The sequence below is a fragment of the Artibeus jamaicensis genome, unplaced genomic scaffold (assembly GCF_021234435.1).
Source record: "Artibeus jamaicensis isolate MK-2021 breed Jamaican fruit bat unplaced genomic scaffold, CSHL_Jam_final scaffold_3151, whole genome shotgun sequence".
Classification (NCBI taxonomy): Eukaryota; Metazoa; Chordata; class Mammalia; order Chiroptera; family Phyllostomidae; genus Artibeus; species Artibeus jamaicensis.
The window spans coordinates 2,566,973-2,585,954 of NW_026522037.1; the positions used below are offsets into that span (position 1 = coordinate 2,566,973).

The following is an 18,982-nucleotide window of genomic DNA, read 5'->3' on the forward strand; positions in this document are numbered from 1 at the left end:
TTCCCACTTCTCCACCTACCCTGGCACTGTGGGGAGAGCACTGGGCTGTTGGCCGGGACGACCACTCCAACCGCGCCTGCCTCGTGCCATGTGCTGAGTTCAGCCATGGCTCAGTGGCCTAGCAAAGCGGATTCTCAATGATCCGGAGTCCTGAAAACCCCCGAGATGCACGTCTCTGCCGGCTGACGGCAGGGCTGCTGCAGCGCCAGCATGGACACAGATGTGGAGGCGGTGGGAAGAGGCCGTGCCTTTCAGGGGTGGGGCTCGGTGAGGAGGAGAGGGCACTGCAGCCAAACCTGGACGCATCCATGGCACCGACGCAAACTGAGTGACAGGCAGGCCTGGTCTGTTTTGGGGGTCTTCCAGCTGATTCTCCAGGAGTTAAAAGCAGCCAAGCCAGAAGTATGGGGAGGGGCAGTCAGACCCACCATGAGGGCAGCAGGGCACAAGCTTCGAGAGCCCGCTCGTGGCCAGGTGTGCTCTGGGCGGAATGGCATCCGCGCCGGGTCTGGACTCCTCCTGCCGACCTGAGGCTCTGACAGTCTGCTGACAACCACGGAACTTCTCAGATGGAACGGAGGACCGCGGAGGGGTGTGCAGGGGCCAGGAAGGACCCCTGGAAATCCTTGGACCAGAGAAGACTGCGGCAGTCCCATCGTGGAGCTAAGCAATGGACAGCCTGCCTATTTACTTAGCACGTCATCAATATCACAGCCAAGACAGCAAGCGGATTCCACCACACAGTCGAGAGCCTCGGGGCTTCTGGAGACACCACCCCTCCGTCGGCGTGTGTCAGACACGCGCTGTGCTGGGCACTGCCCTGAGCCTGCCGGTGCAGCCTCTGACCAACAGTGAAGCTGATGGATGAGCGAGCAGCCGCCGCGCAGAGGAACCGCGTTATGTGCACAAACTACACTGCCAGCAGCAGTGGGGACCCTGGCAACTTCGCTTCTGTCCTCCAGGCCTCGGACACCATATGATGGCCTGGACTCAATGGCCTCAGGGTCTCAAGGATTCTTTCCAACTCTGACATTAGGAAATTCTTACTATACACCCAAGTCTTCTTCAGCCTCACCTGGCCAGGTGTCGTGAGCAAGGCAAGGGGAAGAGGCGAGGTGACAAAGGCTAAGATCCCATCATACATTTGAGAAGCTGCCGAGTGCCTGTGCACACCAGAGGGTCATATGTCCAGGAAGGATCCTGATGGGTGTCCTGTCCAGCCCCCAGGTGATAAAAAAAAAATCCAAGACATGGTCATCTGGCCTCCGTGCAAACACTCCACTCACTGCTCTACGACGCATTCACTGAGCCCAGGGACATGAGAGGCTGCAGGGGCTTAGAGTGTGGTGGGCAGCCTCGGGGCTCCGTGTGCACGTCAGGAGAAGTCTACCCACTGTCTAGATTAGGAGCTGGCAAACCTCTGTAGTTCGGTGCCAGTGGCAGGCCTAGAAAAAGGGTAAACAGAGTAAAAACAACAAGGACGTGGATCGGGATGAAAAGTGGGAGCGCAGTGGCCTCCGCCTCTTAACGAGTAACCTGGGACGAGCTCCCAAGCCCGACCTCAGCCCCTCATTGTACAGACCGTCGTGCGGGCTGACGGAGCGTGAGCGTAGGAAGGACGCGGCAGGAAGCAGGCACTCACTACGCAGGAAGGAAAGTGGGACGAACGGCAGCACAGGGTTTAGACAGAGAAGTTTCGAGACAAAGCAGCACATTACTTCTCAGCCTTTTGGCTAAGTTCTAGCGAAGAAAAAGTGGTACAGATTGGGAGATGACCCCAACATTTCTCTCAGTGGCCTTTTTTAACTCCTCACCCAACGACATACTTGTCAATTTTAGAGAAAGAGAAAGGGAGAGAAACACTGACGGGACAGAGCAAGACTGACTGGCTGCCTCTCACACATGGGGTCGGAGGACCGAACCTGCAACCCAGGCATGTGCCCTGACGCACAACTGAACCTGCGACCTTTTGGTTTATGGGACGATGCTCCACTGAGCCACACTGGTCAGAACTCAGTGCCTTTTTATGGTACAAGTGACAGGTTTCCTGACTCTGGTTATTTTTAAGTTTCCACTATTAGTACATCACCTTCACCATCACCACCACCATGTCCCTCTCTCTACCACATCACCTAAGTGTGCTCACGCCCAGCAGGCCCCAGAGGGAGGCTCAGGGCCCTGATGGCACAGAAGGCACCTGGAGATCTCCCATTCCAACTTCCTTTACGGCACGGAAAACAGAGGTCCCGGGGACAGCGAGCTGTTCCACGTTATGGCTCGTGGGTGGAGGCGGCGGCAGGCGCTCCAGGCCACTCTGCGGCGCCACTCCGACGGCTCTCCCGGAGAGAACCCACAGACAAACCCGCGAGGCGCCCCTGCCCGCACTGGGTCGAACTGGAATGTCTGAGGGCGCGTGCACCATTCCTGCAGGAGGCAGCACTGGCCCTGGCCGGTGTGGCTCAGTGCGGCGGGCACTGTCCTGTGAACTGAAAGGTCACATGTCCGATTCCTGGTCAGGGCACACGCCTGGGTTGTGGGGCAGGTCCCCTGTTGGGGGTGTTCAAGAGGCAACTGATCCATGTTTCTCTTGCACATTGATGTTTCTCTTTCTTTTCCCCTCCCTTCCAACAAACAAACAAACAAACAAACAAACAAACAAACAAACAAACAAACATTAAGTCTTCAGAATAAGAAAAAAGAAAAAGAAAAAGGAGTGCTGGCGTCTGGTACACATCAGGCCCTGCCAGGCTGGCCACACCAGACAGTAAGGCAGACTGGTCCCTGCCCTTCTGGAGCTTCTGGTTTTGTGCTGGGACCAGTGTTAGTGGCCAGGGCACATAGTTCCGGCAGGATAAAGGAAGAACGAAGGCCAAGAGAGACTTTCCTTTGGGGAGAAGACCAGGTCCTCCATCACCCTGTGGAGCGGGTGGGTGGGCAGGACACCTGCCTGCCATCAACGCTGAGTTGCCTGCAATAAATTCAAATGCTGTGGCAGAAGCTCAGCACCGAGTGAGCACCGTGTCAGCAACCCCACGGGCGGGTCTGAGGCACGACAGGGGTCCGCCTGCTTCTGGAGGACGGGGGGCCGGGCACACCCGCCGGCAGGGACTCTTCCCTCAGCCCCGGCCTTCACCTTCTCAGGAGTCGGCTGGAGCCTGTTCCTTCCTTCCTTGGCTCTGATCACTCCTGATCTGGCCAGTGGACTCAGGACCATTTGTCCTTAAGCCCCGCCCTTTCCCTGCAGGCAGTGCCCTTAAGAGTCTGAATTCGGTCTGTATTTCAGCAGAAAATGTCAGCGCTCAGCTGTTTTGAGCAGCGATTGTTAGCATCAATAAGGAGTAAATTGTCAGGTACACCTAGAATATGGGTCGGGAGTTTCAGTTTTCAACTTTTTCCAGCTGGTTGGAGCCACAGGACACTCACTGTGTTTAGAAACTAAGATCTAAAACACTGCATAATATGTATGTATTTGGGGTTACATTCTAGCCAAGTATGTTAGACTCTAAAGGGAAGATTTCTTACTTCCTCTGGGGTGGGGTGTAAGTTCCTTTCACAAGCAGTTTCCCTTAAGCATTTTAAATTCCTCAAATAAAGAGTGAAAGCAGGCGGAACTGTACACTTCAAAAATGGTAAATTTTATATATATTTCACAATTAAAAAAATTAATGTTAAAAAAATAGAGTGAGGCCCTTGCTGGTGTGGCTCAGTGGACTGAGCACTGGCCTGTGAACCAAGGGGTCACCAGCATGTGAGAGGCAACCAACCGATGTTTCTCGCCCTCTCTACAGTGAGGGCAAGTGTATGGTTATTTTGAGATAAAATATGAACACTGGCCCCTCATCAAAACACCTCCTGGGTTTGGGGCGGAGGGACAGAGGGGGCTGCAGAAGCCCCCCTGGAGGTGAGCTCCCTCAGGACACGTGCCCGGCGCCCCGACTGTCACCATTCTCAGTGAATAAGGACACCTGCGGGGGGAAAAGGTTCGCCCTCCCGAGGATCTAGGCCACAGGCCAGGCGCGGGAAGTGGGGAACAATGGGAGGAAAGAGGACAGCGGAGGGCCCTGTGGGCCGCTCAGAGGGTTACCCGCCCCCCTGCAGGGCTGAGCCCCGCACAGGAAAGCCAGGTGTGCTGGGGGCTCTGAGCCAGCTGCGCCTCTAAGCTCCGCACATAGGAGTCACGTCCGTTACCACCAGCCCTGTGAGTTAGTACTACTGACCCATCCCCACGGCACAGACGAGCAGGAAACTGAGCTCCTGGGAGGCTGGAATCCAGGACGCCCAGCCTCAGAGCCGGAGCTCCTCACACGGACGGATGACAGGCTCCTGACCTGCAGCTTCTGGGGGGGGGGGGGCAGGAACCCTGCCGGCCCCGCCCCACCCTCATCTCTATCAGAGGTGACTATTTTTGGGTCCTGCTTTGTTCTACAAAGAGTGCATCTTACCCTTCTTGAAATACAAGAGGGTTCTTTCTCTCTGGAACGGGCGGAACTCTGAAATCTCCTTTCTCCACTACACACAGAATAGGGCAAACAAAACAGCTGCACTCAAGGAGACACACAGCCAACACAGCAGAGAAGGGGGCATGCCCCTGGAGAGTTTGCAGAATTCTTATTCCCCGGGGTCACGTAGAGCGCATGTGCCATCCCCAAGATGACCCAGGCCAAGCTCTCAGACGGGCCTCCCTGGCACTTGGCCTTGGAGATGAAGCCAGCAGGCTCCTCTGACCCAGTGGGAGCCAGGAGCTCAGGAGCCCAGAAACCTCAGGGGCAGGCTGGGCGCCACCCCCTCACAGCCCTAGTGAAAGGCTGCTGAGGTTCACCCCCCCCCAACTCTCCCTGGCCTTCAAGACACCCAGTAGGTCTCAATGAGTTCCCTTCTCTGTCCCCTTCCTGGCCCCTCTTAACCTCAAGGAAAACCCCCCAGCAGATCTACAGAATGTGCACGTAAGCAACGCGAGGTTGCGATGGGAGGGGACGGTCACTGGTAAGTGATCAAGTGTCCCACGAGGGGTGAGTCTCAAAAAACGGCGAGTAACAAAACGCCAGGTGCAGTGGAAGTGAGTCATCCGTGTCACTCTGGGAAGGCCAGGGGAACCACGACGGGGACACGCGCAGACTCCACGGGCAGTCAGGGCACGGGACGAAGGATCACAGCAGGACGGGGCACAAGGTCTCACGGCCTGGCAGATCCAGATGACACTTTACATGGAGAACGGAGCAGGGTGCATCTGAACAGGGGCAGGCTTTACTTCCTTCCTCTCCCTGAATTCCTGAGCTCAGCAGGATGCAGAAAGCGCTGGCCTGACTGCGGCATGCCTGCTTCATGCTTCCTGGGGAGGTGGGTGGGGAATATGGTGGGGGGTGGGGTGGGAGCAGTGGATGGTAGGGCCCGGCCTTGCCAGACACGGACTCAGCATGCAGCCGCTGGCTGGCAGGAAGTGAGGTAGAACTCACCAGAGGTTCTAAAAAAACAACAACAAAAAAACAACCACCCTGCCACGAGCCCCAACCCCTTGTCTCTCAACAAGGAAGCCTGCAGCTCTACCAGGGCAGCAAAGTCTAGACTGGGGAACAAAAGGGCAGAGAAAATGAGCCCTGGCTGCTGTGGCTCAGTGGACTGAGGGCCAGCCAAGCAAAGCAAAGGGTGGCAGGTTCGACTCCCAATCGGGGCACATACCTGGGTTGCCAGCCAGGTCCCCAGTAGGGGGTGGATGAGAGACAACCGCACAGTGATGTTTCTTTCCCTTTAAAAATAAAGTAAAACTTAAAAACAAAACAAAACCCAAAACCAAAAAATTCGAGTGGTCTACAGGGAGAAGGCGCATTTCCCCAGGCGAGTATTAACGACGACCACCAGGCACTCGCCGAAGGCGCCGAGGCTCCCCAGTCCTTCTGAGCCTGTTTTCCTCAACATTTCTGTCACCAGGGCTGCCTGCTTGCCTGCCTGCCGTCCAGCCTCCTGTGACCAAGGAGAAAGGATGGGCGACTTTTCTTCCTCATTTAACTTTTCCTCCCCTTAAAAAGGTGACTGGGAATTGCAGGTCAACCGCGGCTTCCCTCCCGCAGTATTGGGGGTGGGTCGGGGTTGGGATCCAGGTCATGTGTGGCCACAGCTGTTGTTAATAAACTCACAATGATTTCATAAAAGGCTTCCAAAGAGCTGAGGATTTAGTTTCAAATTATTCCCAGATCGGCTGCAGATCTCGGAGCCACACCAGACCCTAACCCCCGGCTCCAGCTGTCCCCCTGCAACAGGAAATTACAGGGGGGAGGGTGAAGCACAGCCTCGAGGGGCACATGCTGTGCAGCTGGGGTCTGGACGTGGTGCTGGGAGCCGGGGCGGAGCGAAGGCCCGGAGGCTCTGGGCTGACTTCTGCAGCTATCTCCTCGGGCCCAGAGGCCCAGCACCCCACACCTTTGCTCTTAGAACTCCCCCACAGGGCCCTGGAGGCAGCCTGGAGTGTGGCCATGTTTTGACTCTCTTCAGGGTAAAGTGCTCAGTCTGGGGCCTGCTGGCATTTGCTGAAGACAACACAGTCATGTGCCACGTGTACCAGACTGAGCCACGCTGCTGTCCTCCTTGGTCAAATCCTCCACCAGTGACATGTAAGTTTGGAGCTGCCAGACCCCTTTGTTCCATCTGCAACTTGCTCAACAGGGAAGAAGAGTCCAGGGAGGGTCCCACCCCTGAGGAGGCCGCTCGGTTCACTGGGCTCAGGGCCCCGGGGGCACCTGTGCCTGGAGCCTCTCGCTCTGGGGCGTGGGGATTTCGGAGTGGAAGGAGCCAACTGCTGGTCCAGGCCCTGGGCTCGCATCCGGGTTTTACCTCGAGACCTGAATGTCATCTTCCCCAGCTGCACAACAGGAAAGTGGTCCCACCCCCACGTTGTAAAGGAAACAATGGTACTTAAACAGTGACTAGAAATAAAATGTTGTGGCCAATTGTGGAAGCTGGGGGAGGGGTAACATGGGAGGCTCACTGTACTATATTTTTCCTTTTGTAGAAAGTAAATTCAAATAGTTGAGGAAAAAGATGTTGAAGCTCCAAATTAGTTACCGACCCCACATCTGGGCTCTCTCTCTCTGGGGTGGGTTTCTACCTTTTCCTCACCTCCTTCCCGAAACACCCCAAAGCTCGCCTACTGTCAGGGAGACCTGCACAGGGGCCGACCTAGGGGGAGCTGGAGCCACTGACGGGAGGAGGCGGGAGAGCAGCTTGTTCAAGACGCTGGGGACAAATGACCTGAGCTGGAAACCCACACCCCTGCTTGCCAACCGCCATCCCCAGCAAGCTTCCGCACCTCTACCACGGGTGACACACCCACTCCAGAGCACGGTCACCAAATGGAGTACACGAACACAGGTGGCTGGCTGTCCACCCCGATCCATTGCAGGCCTGGGAAAAATAACCTGGTCCCCTACCAAGAGCCAGGACATAATGGGACCAAACTGTAAAGTGGCTGCAAAAACCCTGGGTTTTATTTAAAATGAGTATGCTTCGAACTCGTATTAAAAAACAAAGTTGTAGGAAACAGCTCTGTGCAGTCTCCGGTAGCCAAAACCCAAGATCCACAGTGACTGTTTATATGTAAGGAACCTGGCCCCACCTTTAGAGTCCAGGCTGCCAGGTGACTGCTCTGAACGGAGCCTGACAGCCAGGGAAGAAGTGTGCGCCCCGCCGCTCCTGCGGGCACGTGCACGAGAGAGGAGCCAGGGATGCTGGCAAGTCCCAGGAGAGCTGGACCCCCACTGCGAAATAACGTTTGTTCGTTTGTGTGTCGGGATCTGGCTTTGCCTTCTGACCTCTAAACCAGAAAACCGCGGTTTGCTGTGACTATGTTTGCTGCTCTGTTTTTCTCTTTCGAAAATGACATCTTGTTTTTATAAGACACTTGGGTGAATGTTTTGGTTTAGTGTTGATAACTAACAGGGACAGAAAGTTACTGGTCACCAGTTCAGCTCTCTCACAGAGTCAGCTTGGGCCCCCAAGCAGTCTCTGGGCACCAAAGACGAAACCTCAACTTCTCTCCAAACCACTGAGGGGCGCCCCCACCCCCCCAACCCGTGAGAGACTCCTCCCGGCCCCGCTGCTTCATGGAGTGGAAAACAGGCGCTGTCCACAGGGCGTGCTTTGTCTCCCTGAACTTCTGAATGGCTGTGTGTTCTCAGGGGCCCCGCAGATGCTGGGCTGGAATTCAATCAGCCTCCTGGTGAGACTCAAGGAAACGGGGCTGATCCCAGTTTTGATGGGAACAGGACACATGGAACAAAATCTCTGGCTGTGGCCACCAGAGGAAATCGAAGGGGTTTGTACTTGCCTGATCTTCCTTTCCAGCTTTATTCTGAGCAAAGCCAGAGCCTTTCTCAGGGTAGAAGACAATTCCACCAGAAAACAAGGGGACAATCCCATGCTGTGGCACCCAAACAAGGTAACAGAACACGAGAATCCTTTATAATCAACTCCACGCGTGGGAAGGAAAGGAGGTGGCAGGAGAGGGAACAAGCACAGGGAGAAGGGAGAAGAAAAACCAGTGCGGAGAACAGGCCAGACCGCAAGGCATCCTCCCTCACGTGCGAACTCCCACTCTGCTCCTGGTTTCCAGGGACGAAATGGGTGGTGGTAGGAACACTTCTCAGAAGCTGCAGCTGAAGGGGCAGAATTGTGTGGCCTCGGGAAGTTCCTAGACTAGATGCTCAGCCCCCTCTGCTGGGTGGGTGGGTCAGAGAAGCGAGCTGGGAGAAGCCGTTCCCGGGAGTCCTGTCGCAAATGGCCACGTGGATCACCCTGCCCAGCACTCCCACCTCAACCAACAACGGGTGACCCCTCTTTGCTAAGCCGGCCCTCCCTTTCACCGTTCCCCCTTGGCGATGTGGAGGTGGGGGGAGCAGCGCGGGGGAGGCTTAGTAAGGGCCTTACGTAATCACAGAGCGGTGGAAGAAAAGCAGTTCCTGGGGCCGCAGCCAAATCTAACCAGTGAGGAGGCTGTCCCTGATAGGCAGACACCTGGTTCCAGAGGATTCGCTGCTTTCCAAACTGGTGGCTCTGAGGGTTGGGGTTTGGCCACCAGGCTGGACTGCTATGCTTTCCCAGGGACTACCTGCGACCCTGACACCCTCTGGTCAGGCACCCCGAGACGTCCTGCACCAGATGAAGACTGGTGGCCACCAAGAATTTTCTTTGGCTTATAAAGTACTGGCTTAAACTGTGTTTTAAAGATAGTTCGATAGCTTTATGCAGGACCAATAAGAATTGGTAGATTTCACATTAAAATAGATTTCCAGCCTCTCTGGACAATCTGAAGCCACAGGAACTGGGCACAATCTCATCTGGCAACAACCGGAGTGGCGTGGGGTGGGGGTGCTGAGTAGCAGCCTGAGATGGGGCCCGCAGCCTCTTCTGCTGCTGCAGTCCCCACCACGCCCTACTGACTCCCGGACCTGGCCTACTTCCCCTGGGGTAACTCAGGTCTGTGACCCCGGCTGCACGCTGTTTGTATTTTATGTGTAAATCTCCCCTTGTTTCCCCCTCCATGTCGGTAAACAGACTCGTAGCACTGCTTTTTAGAGCTGCATGCTATGCTAGTGGGAGTGCCCACCCCTGGACTGTCCGCCGCTGTGCTTACCCACGCGGAAGAAATAGGCCTCTGTTGTGCAGAAGCTGTTTTGGGGCTTTCTGATATTCCCAGACAAAATGATCCTGATTAATGCAGGACTGTTTACTGATTTCTTACTGAGTCACATCAGTCGTCACATATTCACAACTCTCATCTGTACGCCTCTTACTCCCCTCCCCTCGTGAACCACCTGCAAGCCACACGGGCCCCCTTTCGGTCCCCAAACAGGCCAGTCTGTTTCACTCCCTCGGTCTGCCTTGCCGCTGTGACCCCTCCCCACAACAAACGCTGCCTCCAGATCTCTAGGTTGGCCTCCTCCTCGCAGCTCCTGTCCCCTCCCTGTCCCACTCCCTGTCTCGTCACTCTCGACATTCCCCCAAGGCACCCACTGCACAGTAGATTCAGGCTTCAGACTGTGGACCTCACAAGAATGGGGTTTTCTGTCAGACTAGTCCTGGCAGCACTAAATAGTTAAGAATGAAAGATCAAATCTATCACTTCTTCAGTGTATTGCAACAGTATTTTGTTCACACATTAAGTTCTTATGCGTCTGTTTCTGGTCTCTATTTTGTTCCTTTGATCTATCTGCCTATTTTTATATTAGTCTATATGGTTTTGATTGGTGTAGCTTCAGAGTAAAAATCAGTTTCATTTTCAAAACTACAGGTAATTTTTCCAGAAAAAAAAATCCTTTCAATTTAAAAGGGAATTGCAGTAAACTTCTAGATCACTCTGGAGAGAGGTGACCACTCTCTGACACCAAGTCTCCTGTGAGGGAGAGACACTTCCCCACTGTCCAGGCCACTTCTCCCATCTCGGGTGGAGGCTGGGCCGTCGCTGGGTCCCTGGGGGCTTCGCTGCACTTCCTCAAGGCCTTTCATTTGGTCCCAGTTAGCAGGGTGCTCACTGTTAGGCTGAACCACCTCTTGGTAGAACAAGTTGTTTCATAGGCCACATGGCTATCCTTACAGATCAACGTACAAATGGCTGTGAAAGTTTCAAATTTAAAACTATTTTTAAGAATTGATACATTTTAGCCCTGGCTGGGATAGCTCAGTGGATTGAGCATGGGGCTGCAAACTACACGATCACGGTTTCGATTCCCAGTCAGGGCACATGCCTGGGTTGCAGGCCAGTTCCCGGCAGGGGACTCACGAGAGGCAACCATACATTGATGTTTTTCTCCCTCTCTCCTTCCCTTCCTCTCTAAAGATAAATAAATAAATAAAATATTAAAAAAAAAAGAATCGATACATTTTAAATAAAAAAACTACCTAAGAACAAAGCACATTTTTCCATATGTTTAAGTCTCTTCATGTCCTGCAATACAGTTTTATAGCTTTCTTCATATTTCTTATTAAAGTTCATTTCCAGGGTATTGAATCATTCACATTACTATGAGAATGGCATTCTGTATATTTATTTTGTTTTTAGCCATCTATTTCTAATAGCCTTCTGATTATTTTGTCTTTTCTCAGGTTTAACACGGTGGCTCTGCTTTTCCTCTCCACACGCCAAAGTGCTTAGAACAGCACCTGACCCATGCGGGTGCCCCACGGACACAGCAGTCACGTCTTCCAGTGCCTGTGCCTTTTACTCCATTCTCTTACCTAATTGTATCGACTGGAAGCTCCGGAACAACAGTGGTGATAATCTTACACTTGACTTTTTGGGAATGCTACTATGTATTTCACTATTACTTTAAAAAGCCAGTATTTAAGATTTTATTTATTTATTTATTTATTATTTTTTTCTCTTTTTTCCAGGAGTGTAGAACCTCCCAATTCACTTTGAGGGGCACAGCCACAGCCCCCAAAGGCGACGAGAGCCACTTGCTGTCAGCACCTGTTTCAACGTTTCAACTGCTGCCATGACAAACAGCAGTTCTTGGGTTTAGGTGCTTTATTTATTTATTTATTCTAAAAGACTTTAAATACACTTATGTTTAGAGAGAGGGGAAGGAGAAAGAGGGGAGAGAAACATCAATGTGTGGTTGCCTCTTGTGCGTCCCTTCCTGGGGACCTGCCTGGCAACCCAGGCACATGCCCTAGACTGGGAATCGAACCAGCAACCCTTTGGTTCGTAGGCTGGCGCTCAGCCACACCAGCCAGGGCCATGTTTCACTATTATATACATTTTAGCAATGCCCTGACTGGTGTGACTCAGTTGGGCACTGTTCTGCACACCAGCGCCTGCTGGTCTGACTTCTGGTCGGGGCACATACGTGGGTTGTGGGCCTGATCCCCAGCTGGGGCGTGTGCAAGAGGCAACCAACTGATGTCTTTCTCTCACACACTGACGTTTCTCTCCATCTCTTTCTCCTTCCCTTCCCTTCTCTCTAAAAAGAAATAAAATCTTAAAAAACATGTTAATAAAAACAGTTTTAAACTATGGGCTTTAAAAATGTAATATTAAGTAAAGCACCCTTATAATACTATTTTATTTAATTATTTTTCGAGTACAGTTTTCTGTCTATTTTTCCCATCCCAGATAATACTATTTTTAAAAGCTCAAATTAAGAATGGATATGACTTTTATTCAGTATCTTTAAAAAAAATTCTATTTATTTTTAGAGAGAGGGGAAAGGAGGGAGAAAAACATCGCTCAGTTGCCTCTTGCATGCCCCCAACTGGGGACTTGACCCACAACCCAGGCATATGTCCTGACCAAGAATCAAACCAGTGACCTTTTGGTTAACAGGACGATGCCCAGCCCACTGAGTACATGAGCCAGGGCTGTCCTGTGTCCTTTTACCACTTAAAGCTATTATGTGCTGAATTACATTAAGAGGTCTTAATAGCAAACATCCTTGCATTTCTGGATGCAAGCACGCATCCAGAAATAATCTCACCTGGCCACGGTTTCTATTTGCTGGTATTTTATTCAGAGAATTTAAAACCTGAAGTAATAAGTAGGGTAAGTTTATAGTTTTCAAAATGGGGTTCTCTCTCACATTTTGGAATCAGAACTATGCAGGTTTTATGCAGATATATATAAAACCTTACTTGTCTATGTTCAGAAATATTTCACGTGGTATAAACAAGTTTTACTCCCTAAAGCAAGGGATGCAACCCTCACACGGGCCAAAGGCCTGCTGGGGACCCGGCCACAGAGCAGGAGTGAGCGGCGGGCGAGCAGTGCTTTGTCAGCACCGCTGCCTGAGCTCCTCCCCAGCCCGACTCCACGGACTGTCTCTCATGGAACTGGCCCCTGGTTCCCAGAGGCTGGGGACTGCCGCCGTGAAGACCGAAAGACTGTTCATAAACCTGTTCAGCACAGGGGTGCTGTTGCTGAGGAGGGGCTTTCTGACTGCTTTCAGAGTATTTTTCCCTGTGGTTATTGGTGTGTGTATTTCCTATCTTTTCACAGGTCACCATGTGTTTCGTCCGCATAATACCTCACTTCATTACATCACCTTATGATATTCCCCCCACGAAGCCACAGGCAGCCGAGCATTCACTCACCGTGGGGTCGGTCCAGAGAGAACACCGCGAACACTCCTGGCAGGGGGCTCCCGGAGAGCGAGGGTGCTGGCAGAAATGGTCATACCCGTTGATGGACACTCGACAGAGGTAGCACATCTGGGCCCCGCAGCGGCAGGACATGCGGTTACAGCCCTCGGATTTGATGAGGCCGGTCCCGCACTTGTGGCATTTCCTAATGCGAGCAGCAGTCATTTTCTCTTCACTGGAAGAAGAATATGCGATTGGAGAGAGCAGGGAAGCCTGGCCATCGAGTACTACCTCATTCCCACACTTGACTGTCCCGCCCTCCCAGCGACGTTCGAAGAGTGAAGGGCGCCCATGTCCCAGAGACTGAGAACTGGGTTCAACTTACCAGTTGTTAACTTTGGGTAAATTCCTCAACGGAGTGGGGACTCAGATTCCTCCTTTTTAAACTGGGAAACCCCAATTTTTGAGGATTACGGGTAAGATAAAAAGTACCCTGGCATAGTACATGGCACAGAGCACTTAGAAAACAACTATTCTCTTTGTTAGAGGGGTCTCCGTAGGCTCCAGATGGAGAGAAGTAACTGAGGGCCTTCCAAAATGACGTGTTTAGGTATCAGATCAGAATAATGGAGAGCCAGGAAGCCTCCGTCTTAGTTATATCAGCACCTTGAAGTTTTGAAGACTCGGCATGGGGGTGGGACATGGCTGGGGACGGCCCCACATGCCCAGACTCCTTGTGGTGAGGAGGGGGACATACATGACTCAGTGGGAAGCCTTCCAGAAGCGCTTTAACTGGTATGGAAGGACAGGTGACTAGGGTTGGAATGGCAGGTCTCGGCTCCACGTGAAGAGCTGGCACTGGCAAACTAGGTTACATCCGTGGTACAAGTCTTCGTAACACTGTGCCTTGGCCTACAATTGTTAACGTGCCTTCAGCTACTTACACTCGAGCTCCTTGGGGGCAGAGAGCAGAGGCTGTGTGGGGTGCCCAGCTGGCATGAGGAAGTGTGGTCTTGACAGGAAGGCGTCACTTAAAGGGGTGCCTACTGAGACTAGCGACGAGCACAAAGGACCAAAAGGGAAGACAGCCCTGAAGTTGGGGCTCGTCCCACAGCTCCGATTGGCCATGATGGGAACAGCGTGGGGATCAGGTTGGACCCGCAGATGCTCTCCTGAGGCTGAGAAAATGCGGTGCTCCCCGCACTGCTGCAAGTTTTTCTGCTAAGTGAGAGGAGCCGTGCAAGTCAGGGGCGGGCAGGTGTTTGGATTACTTGTATTTAGAAGGCTCTTGTGGCAGTATGCTCCTCAGAAGCCAGACCATTCTTTAAAAATAGAGAAATGCATTAGGAAATTGGCTGCTATTCATTTAGGTCTCAAAATGAAGGCAGGCAGAACTCTGGCTTAAAAAGAATTCAAACCCAGTGCAAGTTACAGAAGAACAAATGGGTTCTGAGTGTTGCAGAATAGGAAACACTGTCAAGCAGATGAAATTTAAACAAAGTGAATTAATTATTGTCAATTAAGTAACAGAATACACATGTTCAGGATTTCAGTCACTCAGCAACTGTGAAGACACCTGTCAAGGCTCCATTAAGGCTCCCAAGGTTCTAATGAAAAAGTTTCCAATTTTCTTAAAAAATTTTTTTTTTAATTTAAGAGACAGGAAGAGAAAAAGTACAAGAAAGAGAGAGAGAGAGAGAGAGAGAAAGTGCACACTGATTTGTTGTCCCACTTACGTATGCATTCACTGGTTGACTGCTGTATTTGCCCTGACCGGGGACTGAACCCACAACCTCGGCAATGCTCTAATCAATGGAGCTACCTGGCCAGGACACAACTGCAACTTTCCACAGCCCAGACTTTCTGCGTAAGAGCGCCCCGGAGACTGCGCTGCGGCTTCTGGCCAGAGCACTCTGGTTGCCTGGGGCTGGCCGACTTACTCCCTGGGCAGCCTGGAGGCTGTAGTGTGGGAGAGAAGAGGCTGAACAGAGCCGAGGTTCCACAGTCCTTCCCGAAGGTTTGGGGAGAGGGTGCGTGCGCTGGCTCTGCTCCAGCACGCAGTCAGTTGCCAATGTAAAATAATAACGGGTGTGGTACAGGAGGAAGGGCACTCCTGAAGAGATGAGGGCTATACAGAGATCACATGCAACTCAGTGTTGCTATAGTGTTCAAAAAGCTATTCAATACTGCACGAATATCCATTCAAATCCTTTGCTTCTGCAAAACCACAGGACCAGGTAAGGCCGGAATGGCCTTGCACACAAAAAGGACTGCTCTTATGGGATGTATTGACCGCCTACCCAGTAACACATCAAAGCCACCTGAACTGGGGAGAAATCGGTTGCTTCTTTAGGGAGCAGGGTGATTTGGCAACTAGATGCTGAATTAGGCAGGAAAGAGCCCCACAGGATGTGCTCCTGTTTGAAACAGGAAGAGAGGACTGAGTGGCAGCTGTGTCTGCTGACCTCGTGTTCAAACAGGACACGTAACCAAGCGAGAGCCTGCAATTCCGTGATTACTCATCACACCACTATTCAAGTGTGCTGGGCGCTGTTTTCATTTGTTGTGGCACATACTGCTCAAAGTCTTAAATGGCTTTCCTTTGTGAGTCTGTGCATACATATATATTTTTTTAATAAAAAAATTTATTCACTTATCTTTGGAGGGGAGGGGAAAGAGAGAGGGAAATATCAATGTATGGTTGCCTCTCGTGTGTCTGGGAATCGAACTGCGACCCTTTAGTTTGCAGGCCCATGCTCAATCCACTGAGCTACACCAGCCAGGGCCACATCTATTTTTTTATTGTGGTAAAACGCACATAACATTTACTGTTTTAACTATTTTAAAGTACACAATTCAGGAGCCTTTGGTATACTGGCAAAGCTGTGCAACTATCACCACTATGTTCCAGAACATTTCCATCATCTGAAGAGGAAACTCTAACGATTGAGCGTAACTCCCCAGTCCCCCCTTTCCTGCAATAGCTAATCTACTTTGTTGCTAATGGGTCTGTCTATTCTGTACACAGGCAAATATCTATACGCCTGTGGACATTTCATATAAACGGAAGTTTACAATGTAGCCTTTTGTGACCGGTTCTTTCACTTGGTGTGTTTCCAATTCCATCGCAGGGTATCATTCCCTTTTTACAGCCAAACAACGTGTCACTCACGGACACACGGCACTCTGTTAACAATCCTCCAGATGACAGACACTGGGGCTGTCTCTACCTTTTGACCACTTGACTATCAGAAGTAGTACTGCTAGGAGCATCTTGGACAAGTTTTTGTTGGAACACCTGACTCATCTCACACCACTTATTATGCTGTGTTTTACGATTCAGCAATGAGGAACTGCTTATAACTTCCTATGTGCATCCTGCTGTCTCTTACTCTTAACACTTGGCAACTGGCAGGATGCCTTGGCTCTCTGACCCGTAGAGTAAACGCTGTGTGGCAGGGAGAGGACGTGGAAGCCCAAAGAGCGCCCCCGCCCTACAAAAAGTAATACCAGGCACCTCAGAGGTGGCACCTCTGAGACTGATGCCACCACCAAGACTTCAAAGATGCAGGGCTGTTGATAGCCATCACATCTCCTTTTACTTCTCTGGCCTGCACAGAGAATGGGTCCTGGACCTGGTGCATCACTGGAAGCCTCATTAGGTGCTGACTGTAATTGCAGCTGCTGTTCCAGATGTCATTTCTCACCACAGCAAGTAAACAGAGCCTCTGGCAAGTGGGCTGCGGCTACCGAGCTGGAAAATGCTTTTATTCTCTGTCCAATAAGCAGAGAACACCAGAAGCAGTTGGCAAGGACCTGGAGCATCTGTTGTCCAACAGGGACAACACACTGCTCACCACTCAGAGGACACGCAGATAGAAGCTGGTGAACAGGTAGGAGCAGGCACTCCAGGACACACTAACACAGTGTGTGCATGGCAGGAGGTGGGCAGGCAGTCTCCTGAAAACAGAGATCTGTAATCTCCATGATGTTCTGGTGAGCTGGAGGTCAGGTGTGCATTATCAGGCTACTGCTTCCAAAGCTAAGCACACATTGCTGTATCCTGTACCCCTTACCATGAAGAAAGCAGTCAGCACTGCCTTGGGAGGCCTTTCTGGATTTTGGAATCAACGCATACTGTATTTGGATGTGCTGTTCTGATCCATTTACTGCTGATACAAAAGGATGCCAGGTTCAAGTAGGGCCCAGGCCAAAAGCGACCTTCTGATGGCTATTGGACCCAGGGGTGCTTCAAGGGCTACAGCAGACCAAGATACTGAATGCAGCCAGTAGTAGGAACCAACAGGGAACCAAAATGGGAGCTCTGCTTCAAAAGGCAATTGGCTCTCCTCCTCCTGGCCTGTGACTGGGCCCTGAGCCAGCCCAGGTGCCTGACCCCCGGGGCATCGAGAATCAGCATAGAGTTGGGCATCAGTCTATCACCAGCCCCATGGGGAATACACGTGACCAGGCCCAGGCAGGCCCGAGTGCAAGAACTTATTTGCTCGCATGCTGGCATCACATTGGTAAATCAGGGCCTTCTACTGATGGAAGCCTTGTGGGCCTTCCATTTATGTCGTGGGGATCCATTCCATGTGCCAAAAACCATTCCGGGCCCTGTAACCTTCACGACAGTCATCCCTACAGGTTAGGATGACTATGCTCTGTACTTTACGGATGAGAAAACTGAGGCACAGAAAAATTAGCAAATTTGCTCCAGGTTCTTAATTACCGCTATCTATAGCGAGCACTTAGTAACCGTGTCCTGACTGCAGGAATAAGACATCCTTCTTAGGGGCAAAACAAAGGCCCCAGAACATCAACGAGAGAAATCCTCCCCTCCTCCCAACTCCACCCAGAGATGACAGGTCTGTAGCAATGAGAACAGCTTTTTGGCAACAGCACAACTGCCGAGGCCAGCGAGCTGCCTGACCCGGTGGCCACCTTGGAGAAAGAACCCCCTCTGACACGCTGGTCGTGTTGAGGCCACGCCGCCGGTCAGGCTGGCGGCCGCTCTGCCTTTCGAAGGCTGATGGACGGGGAAGCCTAGGTTGGAGGAAGCAGCACCAGACGTTTCTAGTTGGAGTGGCATGTGACACTACGTACCTTGCTGTGTTGGTTTTCTGTTGTTGCCATAACCCTAATTTCATCCACAAAGTCCCTTTGCCACGAAAGGTAAAAAAGTCACAAGCAGTGGGGCCAGGACAGGGACACCTTTGGAGGTCTCTCTTCTGCCCACCAGTCTGTCCTCTGGCCTCCAAAGATTCACACACACCCCCTCACACATACACCACAGTCGCCTTGTCCCAAAGACATCCGTTACAGCACCAGGTTCAAGTGCCAAATCTCACCATCTAAACAGGGTATGAGTAGAACTCCGGACATGACCCTCTCGGACACACTTCTCCATTTGTGGGCCTGAGAAACTAAAACACGTCACCTGCTCCTAAAATACAGTGAGGGGACAAGCATAGGGTGATGGTCTGGTTCCAAACAGGATAAGATGGAAGGAAAAAAGGAGTCACCACTCCCAATCAATTTGGAGATCCAGCCAGGAAAACCCCCTTATATTTCAGACCCAAGAATAACCCTCTGTGGTTCTGAGGCTCTGCCCTCTTGGCTCACGGCTCTACTTTCTGAGTAATCTTCCTTCTTTCAAGGAAGGTCGTGTAAGCTTGCAGCTGAGCCATTTTTCAACAGCCCATTTCCTGCTTGCAGGAGTTTGTGGGTCTGACAGTCTTCTCTCATCTCATACTCCCTGGCTCCTGCAGTCCAAGCTGCCAGCGTTTTTGCTGATGTCAATTCTCGTGAGCCCTGTGAAGACTTCCAGTTATGTCACAGGGGTTCACGAGACATGAAGCTCATTCACGATACTTCCTAGATAACCACACTTCTATTTCTGCTTCCGCTGAGATGG

At 51.7% G+C, this 18,982-nt stretch overlaps 1 protein-coding gene and 1 non-coding gene across 4 annotated transcripts in view; both read right to left on the minus strand.

Moving 5' to 3' along the window:
- The window catches only part of RNF216 (ring finger protein 216), a 112,613-nt gene that overhangs the window by 3,844 nt on the left and 89,787 nt on the right, over positions 1 to 18,982 (minus strand). For all 3 annotated transcript variants that reach the window (XM_037134840.2, XM_053656927.1, XM_053656928.1), the window contains one exon: positions 13,078 to 13,300. In XM_037134840.2, coding sequence (XP_036990735.1) covers positions 13,078 to 13,300 — 223 coding nt within the window. The remainder of the gene's footprint in view (positions 1 to 13,077; positions 13,301 to 18,982) is intronic.
- On the minus strand, positions 11,380 to 11,517 carry LOC119041554 (small nucleolar RNA SNORA68). The gene has a single exon (XR_005081065.2). It is a non-coding gene; the product is annotated as a small nucleolar RNA SNORA68 (small nucleolar RNA).